At 37.9% G+C, this 10,097-nt stretch overlaps 1 protein-coding gene across 1 annotated transcript; it reads left to right on the top strand.

Moving 5' to 3' along the window:
- The first annotated feature begins 7,422 nt into the window (after positions 1-7,422).
- On the top strand, positions 7,423-9,366 carry LOC307041957 (ras-related and estrogen-regulated growth inhibitor-like protein). The gene is made up of 4 exons (XM_079685575.1): positions 7,423-7,526; positions 7,617-7,670; positions 7,759-7,835; positions 8,265-9,366. The coding sequence occupies exons 1-4, from the start codon at positions 7,436-7,438 to the stop codon at positions 8,688-8,690; spliced, it is 648 nt and encodes a 215-aa protein (XP_079541701.1). The 5' UTR covers positions 7,423-7,435; the 3' UTR covers positions 8,691-9,366.
- Positions 9,367-10,097: the final 731 nt, after the last annotated feature.

Raw genomic sequence — 10,097 nt, 5'->3', positions numbered from 1 at the left:
TGCTTCCTCGCCTCGTGAAGCTTTTATTCACTTATCTTGAGAGGAACCTGAGATATGAAAAACATTTAAGAAAATAGTCACAAAAAAATACTATGTTATGCAACCTGCGGATGAATGGAGGAAATTGGAAAGCTGCTAAAAGCAGAAAGCTGAGTCTGATGACATAAAAACAAAGATGGAGCAGAAAAGAATCACATTGGGCTTGCTGATTATGGGATTACACATATGTTTTTGAGATACATGGAAACAATGGCAGGACAGAAGAGATCTCCCCTGGAAGTCATCCCACCGTTTTTGACTTTCACATCAGGCTTAATTTGTCTGTCAAAACAATATTTGCAAACAGGAACAACTTGCTCCCAAAGCAAGAAACCACAGAGCTGAGCCACCATGATGTCATCAACATTTACATCCTGGAGAGAAAGCACTTTCACTTTGTTGACTGAAGTTCAAGTATTTATTAACTTATGAGCCTCATTCTAGATCTAGTGCTTCATAACGATGTGAACCAAAAGTGCAAATGTCCCCTTAAAACACCCTAAAGTACTTTATTTATTGTCGCAGGATAATACCCGTGTTTACTTTACAAATTTAGTGTGTCACAAGTCTGAAGGCAAACAGATCTTAAAAATAACATTCAAAGGCAGTTACAAAGCTGATCATAAGAATGATGGTATCTTGTGAAGTTTACCACAAACAAATAGTCTTAAGGAGCAAGCACAGGTTTCTGCGTCCTTTTCTTACCACAATTTGCTACAGTTAACCCCTTACTAATGTAGTATGCACTCAGATGGCATGTTTGCAATGTAACACATTTTTTATTAGTGTAAATAAAATCATTTTATTTTCTATTTAGGGAATCTTATTGATGGTGGCACTGTAGAAACAAGTCTGGATAGGTCAAAACTCCCGCAACACTTGTAGTACCAAAGACAACTTTATTCTCTGAACCACGCTGGTATCAATGAACTTACAGAGAAAAAACACCTATCTGCATCTCCCTGTGGCTCTAATGAGCTTTATATCAAGTTGAAGTTAATTGTTTACTCATTTGTTATTGTTTGTTAGTCTGGCTGCAACTTCTCTTTCTTTGTTCACTCTTAATACTATTATAGATTTGTGTTTTGACCAAAGAGCTTTAAAAACCCCACAGTTCTCTACCTGCTCAGCACCAAAGCAGACAGCTACAGTAAATGACTAGCTAGCGGACATAGCATTTCAATTAAGGAGAAGAAAAGAGAACAGCTCTCACCAGCTGCTTCAGAGTACACAGTTAAAGATAGAAAGCTTTGAGTGCAAGAAACAAAATGTTTTGTCATTTGACTTCTTTTCAAATGTGAATGACAGCCGACCTAAAACCATAGCCTAAAACCCCTAAATGAAAGCCTTCTTCAATGGCTCAGCTAAAACTGGTAACTATGAACAGACTCATATCAAATTATGCCTTACTGTACTTACAGAGGAAGTTAAAGCAAAGCATTGTTTAGGATGGGTGGGGTTATCCACAAGGTGGGATAAGACAGCCACTCTCATGAGAAACAGCAAGCAGCACATCCCTCTGCAGCAAAGCATGAAACATAACATAGTAACAGCAAAGCAGTTTCTTCATGCCTTCCCTCAGCAGATTTCATCGCTCCTTGTGCAAGGAAGATATTTTAGTCGTTGACATTTTGATTGTCAATGTTTGGCATGTGGTTGGCTGATAATTCACGTTGAAAAGCTGACTAATTGGGTACCACATCCAAAAGGCTCTCTGTCACTGGAGGCTGTCCGGAGTTAAGATGATTTCATGCAACGGAAGAGATAATTCACTTGCACATTTTGCTCAGCACAGCACAAGATATTCATGTGGCTTTCCAGGCCTCAGCGGTACTCATAGTGTCTCTGCAGTCTCACGAGGTTAATACAACATTTTTACATTTCACATTGTTGTATCACTTTTCAGCACATCTTTTTAAGACTAAATAAGACTAGACTGAAATGTATTTTTCTGAAATGCTGGTTCAAAACATGGCGGAAAAAAAGACCTCGAGTGGAGAGAGGCATACAGTAGGGAGTATTGTTGCTCCAGTTTATTTCAAGCACATTTACATGAAGCAAATGTATGCAAATAAACGGAACGCTTTTAAGTCGCATGAACCTCACTCTACAGCATCACAGGAGTTATGAGACTCTTCCCTGAACTGCACAAATGTTAGACTTTATTCTAGCATATCGGAGTCTAATATTTATTTGATGTTGTGTTTCTGGCCACCAGATACATTTAACATTTGTACTCTTCTTTTAGCTCTGTTTTGGTCTCCACCAACTTCCTAAAGGAATTTCTAACTCTTTAGTCTGCAAAAATGCACCACTATGTTAACAATTAGCTGTGTCTGTTTGCAGTTTGGTGCCGAGCAAGTAGTGCACATTGGTTTATCAGAACGTTTTTGCAAAAAAAAAAAAAGACGAAACTAATGAGAGCCTTGAGAATGATTAAAATAGTGAAGATGCTTGCTTCAAAACAATGAGTTAAAGCTGTTTCAATTTTATGTGGACTGTGCATCATCACATGAGAGTTCATCACTTCAAGCGGCCTGCTTCTCAAGAGGATGTTTTTAACTGCTATACGTTACATTGAGTTTTGTTTTTCTTGCTAAACATTGAGCTGTTGAATCTATAATTATTTTCACAAAAAGTTGTATAGGTGTGGAGAACATTCAGCAGCTTTCCTGCCCAGGGGCACAAACTGAGACATGGGAGAGAGGACATAATGTGAAACTCTGAAGAGCCTTCGGGGACCATTACAAACCACTTACCATATTTATACCATGAAATATTCATGCAGCACTTTTCCCAGTTAGCACACAAGCCATTCTTAAAGTCAAATGCAACCAAATTGAAAGCAACATGTGAACATATGGTCGCTTTACAAACTCAGCCGCAGTGGGACAGCAGGCTTGAAAACATGTTTTTCATTGAGGATGTTGGCAGAGCGGAGTCACTACTGTATGTGTGCCATTTAATCACAGCTTTTATATGATGAAGGCTGATTCAATTTGATAATATCTGTCGGGACAACAACTCAAACGTGTAATATTTGTCATCAAATGCAAGCTACAAACCGATTTGAGGACATTGTAAAGGCTTAAAGTCATTTAATAACAACTCTTACATCTTTGCTACTTTTAGATTAGAGAGGTCTCTTTCCTCCTCTTTCTCTGCCAATGCTTGCAGGAGGAGAGGAATAATTATTTCAGTCTCTGCATATATGCCCTGGCCTCTTATCCTGTAATTCTAACAGTGCGAGTCTGAAAGCTTCCTTCCTGTCTAGGAAATGACATGCTAATGGCTCTTCCCTCTTCACTAGTCCTGTATCACAGCTGTCTAATGAGAGCCTCAGTGTATAAGTGACTGATGATGATGGATGCCTTTTAGCGTTGTCAGCTGCAAGCAACTGATTAGTTCTAAAGAAACTATCCTTTACTTTGGACTGAAGTTTCAATCTGTCTGCAGATGTCCAAATATAGATGTATGTTTCCATTTCAGGAGTAAAAATACCAAAGTTTTATAAAATGCAGAACAGGAATGCACTTCTTTCTGTCCAGTGTGCACAGATTTAAAGCTGCTCTTATTAATATTTAAGCCTCGATAGTGGTGCACCCTTTTCGAATGTTATCAACCTATTGAACGGCCGTTATCAACCATTATCCTTAACATTAATGGTTAAGACGGGGGAAAATGGGCAAACTGTAGCTGCAACAATTGCCGTTTTAAACACTTAACATCATGAATCTTAAAGACTGAAATAACTGCCTTATTGAATCAAAAGGTGTAAGTGCAATGACACTTTTACGTTCATGGTTTGCAGAAGATGAATCCTGAATTTGGTCATCTTCATTTGTGGTTTCGAGTGTGGTTTCTCTATAACTACTGGGTGGAATGATTGTGCTTTAGATATGAATTGTTATCGTTCAAGTCATGATGAATGCCAAGCCTCGAAAGATAATTATGATTCAACTGGGAAGTTCCTCTTTGCTTTACTAACTATTTTAAGGCCTTTCAGCTTTTTGTTTTGGTTTTATGGCCTGCTATTTTATGGTTTTGCAGGCATCTGTTTTTAGCCGTAAAGCCATTGCAGTGTTCCTGCTTTGCAACAAAATGTTGACAAACACAGTTGGTGACTCGGTGATAAACATTGTGGAGCAGTTTAACGGGTTGTTGGAGACCAAAGCAGAGCTAAAAGGGAGTGAATACTGGACTTACTCGTCAGGTGACCAGGAAAATGGCTCTGAATGACAGCTCATGCTATTTCCGCTGATTGTGTTGCTGTTTGCTGAACGAAAACTTTAACTGACTGCTGTGGTAACCGATTGCTGACTGCTACGCCCCACCCTTAAAATGGCCCTATGGGGCTAACAAATTCGAAACACATTCGAAGACTTTATGAAGTGACAATATGTTCATTTGTAAATGTTTTGAAAACCACTTGCTCTGCTGCTGCACAAATAACATGACTCAATTACTCTACTTTTTGCCTGTATGTGCACAAGTGTTTATGACATTCATCAGATACTTCATGCCAAGCAATTGCTTATTGGTTGCAAAGATATCTGTTTGTGGTGACAAGAAAATTCAAAAGATCACGACTGATACAGCAGCCATTTCTGATGAAACTGATACAGGTAAGAAACCCTAAGCATCATGTGTCTTTTATTAAGAGTACAGTTTTCTTTTTTTTTGGTAATCGCAGCCCTGAAACAGGGAAAAGTTGAATTATCGTACACATACAGTGAGTGTTAGTTAAGTCCGTAAGAAGATTTATTTGCATAAGCACACACAGCTGAAGCAGCTTTCTGTGAAACAGCTTTTGAGGAAAGGAATTTGTTAAGTATAACTACTTTACCTATGAATAATGCAGAGGTTAGTGTCTTTATTCCTTTAATTTATTATAAGAATATGAATTTCAATGTACTTATAAATGTGTTTGGTAATCACCTCAGTACCTTTGGGATTTTAATACGATTAAACCCCAAAATGTGTCTATTTTCAAATTCACAGAGGGATGTAAATGAATTATGAAACATGCAAGATAGAGATGTTTTGCCTCATTAAATCCTTAAAACTCCACTTCTGAAGAGTATTTGATGCTTCCTCATTCACTGCACATTCATTTAGGAATCACTTGCTGGAAGCAGTCATTCGGTTTGACAATTTGATGCAGTTCAAGTTCAGTTTGTTTACTGTAACAGTGACGTGTGAGTGACCACATACACCTTTAGCACCAAGGCACATTTCAATAAGTGACAGAAAGCAATGAGTTTTACAGTAGCGCTATACTGAAGTAAATACCATTCTAAGAAGCTAAACTCTCTTGTGCTGTTTAATAGAATGTTGTAAGTATTTTTCCTTAAATGGTTATATTAAATTCCCTGGTTTGGTCGCATATTCATTTGTTTTGGAATTGTCTCCCTCTCACTTGTAGTCGCTGGGACCAATAACTTTTTTCTCACCACTGTAATATCTCTGCAGCTGTGCACTATGAATTTTCATGAATGTGTCACCTTTTCTGGCCAAGAAACGTAATGTGCTTCTGATGTTTGTGATACATTTCACACAAACGTGTCATGATGATAAAGAATGTTGAATCAGTAAAATGTGCTGATTGGTTTATTCAAACCATGACTAGGCATTGTGACTTCAGAAGAACAAGCAGTCATGCACTCAACTGTGAATAGTTTAACCCAAGTTAGTTTTTAGAATTATGTGTCAGGTTTTTGATGAAAATGATATTAATTATAATGCATTTGTTTATAATACAAACTTAGACTTGCGTTTCATAAATTAGATTCTGTTTATTACGGCCATAATAGTTGTTATGAGGCAGTGCAACACATGTTTACATCCCTCTTAATGGTAAAAACAGACCTTAGAAAAACCGTTTGTACTTTTTCCATGATATTGGGTTCCCTGTGCATTACCAGTAAGTGCACCAATACATTAGGATAAAGGATGATTACAACAAACATATTTCTACTTTTTAACATATGCTAAATAAGTAATGAGAACATTTATAGTAAAACACACTCAAAGTTGCATTGTCTGCAGTGTCCTCAAACAAAACCTCTGAGGGCTAAGCTCAAGTTGTTGCCACTATTCCACATTATTCGCAAAATGTGTGCCTGGAAGAACTTCATAACCATCATATATTAAAAAGAAGCTAGCTACCAGTCTGAAATAATAATCTTACTTACATGAGATAAGAGAGAGGAAATTATATCAGATATGATCTGAAGGGTTTCTGGGGTCTGAGTTTATTGCTGCTTTTTATACTACAACAAGACTATGACATTTAAGTAAATGGGATGAAAGTTGTTTCTTCAAATGATACCTGACTTGAACTTCATTGACACACAGTAGTATTTACTTTCGTGCACAGCATTGACATGCATTTGAGAAACCAGGTTACTGGGAGGAATCAGATTAAAACAGTGTTGTCCACAGAGAAGTAGGTAAAGCTGGAGAGGATAAAGACAAATCTCTCTCTAATTCCAGTCAAACAGCCAATTACCTTCTGTGTCTGTTCTGCCAATCTCTGTAGAGCCGGCCTCTTCTGCCTCTTCTGGCTCCAGGAAGCAAAATAAAGTAATCTGTTTTTGGAAGACATTAATTAAATGCTGCCTCCCCCTTGTGGTTGCTGTCAATATTGCAGCAAATGGAAAAGTGTATTTATTTTTACTGGATTAAGGAAGGGCACGTTGAGAAGTCTTAAACTCAAATCAATGAATGCACTGATTATCACTAAGAATATACAGTAGGTATTCATATTTTCTGGTGCCCTTTAAATGTTGTTTACATAATTAAGAAAATGCAGTTTAAAGGTATACTGCATGATCTGCAAAACAAACTCATTTATTTTATATGTGACTTTTCCAGTAATTCATATAGCACAATGTTTACAATGAAAAAATAGTTACCCCTTTTCATCAGATTATTTTTTACTGAGTTAATCATTTATTGAGTTGGAGCTGATTTCCTATTGTGTAATCTATAAAAATGAAGCACATTTATTGCGCTTATGTCATATGTGTGTGATTATAATTATAATTTGCAAAGTAGATGTCACATACATGTAGGAAAAGATGCAATATTTTCCTTTGACATTGGAGTAGAGTTATAAGGTAGCATGAAATGAGAAAGTCTTCTTGAGAAAATATAGTACATTTTACCTGCTGATTTCCTTGAAATGTGATGAGAAAATCTTACAAAAACTTATAAGAACATGTGAGAAAAATATGAATATCTACAGCTACACACCGTCATTCCTTCATTCACCTGTAGAGGGTCCCTTCTACAGACAGGCGCGTGCGCGGGGCCACGTGAGGGAATGATTGCTGCTGTTGTTATGGGTAATTTGTTTACCCCGCCCACCTGTGTGTCCTATAATAAAGGCCACATGAGGCTCAGCAGCGCCACACACACAGCTGACTCACTGAAAATGGATGCTAACATTGTAGTAATGGGCACAGAAAGCGTTGGGAAATCAGGTAAAAACATTTCTGTAGCAGAGAAGTAGTTACATATACATGTGTCTGTGGCACATGGGTTAATGTTTGTTGTTTTTTGTTTGATTTAAGCATTGACTGTACGTCTCTTAACTCGGAGATTCATTGGAGAGTATGGAGATATCGGTAAGTGTATCTTTAAATAACATCGTTACATTGATTGCAGCCTTTCAACTTCATCTAACTTACCATTAACTTAACCTTTGTCTTGCAGAGTCCATCTACAGTCACAGTTTTATGGTAGATGAGAGGAGAACCACCCTCAATATTTGGGATTCACCTTGTTCTGAGGTAAGGAGATATAAATTACTATCTGTCAAATGCTGTCAAATATTTCAGTTCTTAATAATGCTGCTTTAATCTGCTGATAAGTTATGCTGGTAGGCCTACTAGTGTTAGAGGAAGTAGTCTACTCCTAAATATCTTGAAATTCAGTAGATTTAGAATGTAAAAAATATTTATTACGAGTAAAGTTCAATTTTCATCAAAAAGTGCCTCAGGTAGCACACGTGTAGCATTTAAGTCCATCACATACAAATATATGATGTATGTTAGTATTACTAATTTAAATAAGATACAAAGATAATCATATAGTTTGTAAAATCAAAAGGTAATTGCAAAAGTAATAATTATAGCTCTACTGCAATTTGTCTAAAAAAATGTATTCAATTATATTTATTGTTATTTTCAACAATAAACTAAAATGATCTGTTTTCACAGGATTTGTCTGTGGAGACGTCACTCTTTGAAAAGAAAGTCCAATGGGCAGACGGCTTCGTTCTCGTCTACAGCATCTGCGACAGGGCCAGTTTCAACTCCGTCAGCAGGCTCATTCAGACCATCAAGTCCACCAAAGACTACCTGAACGCAGACAAAGCGCCCATAGTGGTTGTGGGCAACAAGAGGGACTTGCACCACAGGAGGACAGTGCTGAGCGAGGAGGCCCATCTGCTGGCTCTCAACACGGGCTGCCACTTCTGCGAGGTGTCAGCGGCTGAGAACTACCACAGTGTGCTCATGATGTTTCACGGTCTGGTGGGCAGGATAAAGGGCGCAAAGCTGACCACCAAGAGACCTCTGGGGTTCAAGGGCATGGTGAAGAGCATGTCTGCGGTGTTTGCCAGGAGACGGACAGACTCCTTTTAGCAAGACCATAACAGCAGAAGGAGTTTTCTATGAACTGCATGAGAGGGGTCACACATAATGAGGGTTTTTACCTGATGGACATCACAGTCTGTCAGGGAAATATTACCATGTGCCAAAGATCAGAATGAAGTCCCCTGAGTCAGAGACAAGGCAGAAAACTGTTCCTGAAAAGAAAACATTTAGACAAAACAATGTGAAAGAGGTTCTTTGGTGACATGTTTTGAGGTTAGCTGCACTTCAAGGTTGGACTGATGAAACTAAAGTTATTAATTATACAGATACTTGACATTTTATATTCTATCGTGTGCAGCAAGGTATGTGAAGTTTATGAAGGGCTTTACATTTGAAGAAACAATATGTACAATTGCTACATGTGCCTTTTAGTCATGATAATGACCAAAGAGAAATGCCCTTCAATTTACAACAAAAAACGTTTGTATCACTAAAAAAGTGACTGAAAACGTGTCGTGCCTAATTTTGTTACTAATTATTGAAAGTAAATCATACATATTTATATATTCAACTCTTTAAAGCATTACACATAAAAGTGTTTTTCTTTTTATTTATGAGCTCTCCCATGTTGAAGCCAGCTGCTATGGACAATGTGCTGGGATGTGTTTTTTATTTATGCCTTGTTTTATGTATTACAAGGATTTAAATAAAGCATAAAAAGTGATTTTCATTTGTGTTTACTCTAGAATTCCAATGTTTGTTTTCCAGTAACATGATTAAACAGTCAGTTGATCCACATTAGGAAAAACCTTGTGCCCTATAAGGAGTGGGTCAATTCTCCAAACGGATGCTGTAAAACATATCAACTTGATAAATGATCTTCCTTCTGCCCCAGTCAAACTTAAATCGAGACTTCAAGCTCTATTTAAATATAAGGAATTTCTCTGTAGATCTAGGAGAACATTTCCTACATGAAAAATTCCTCTAACTTGTGGCTGGCCTGCCCCAGCAAACTCGGTCTGACCCAAAACATTAGGCGGCAGACATTTCTATTCTTCTTATCCTCTCTTTGACCTCTGTCGTTCTGTGTCAGGAACATGTCTATCCACCATGTGCGGCTATTACGGCTATCCATGGGAGGGCAAATGGCAGGTAAGCTGGTGCCAGCTCCCCCCAGCTCCCCCCTTTAGTTCTTCAGTGTGAGGAATCTGACAGGAACAAGGCACAGGTTAACTCAGAAAGACTGGGGTGGTCTGGACCATGCAGCTCCTTGTCACAGCCTCTGGTCACTTCACAGCATGACACAGAATCAACCGCAACCCCTACAAGAGCTGCTTTCAAATGCAATCATATATTAGTCTTTTAGCCAATATAGTCTATTTTTAAAGATTCCTGAGCACTGAATAGTGGCTTGTTTGAAATGCTGGAGCTAAGATTTAAGACTTTGATTGAAAA

Source organism: Notothenia rossii (assembly GCF_949606895.1).
Source record: "Notothenia rossii genome assembly, chromosome: 5".
NCBI lineage: Eukaryota > Metazoa > Chordata > Actinopteri > Perciformes > Nototheniidae > Notothenia > Notothenia rossii.
Note: the sequence above shows the minus strand (reverse complement) of the source record. Positions and strands in the feature narration are given on the sequence as shown.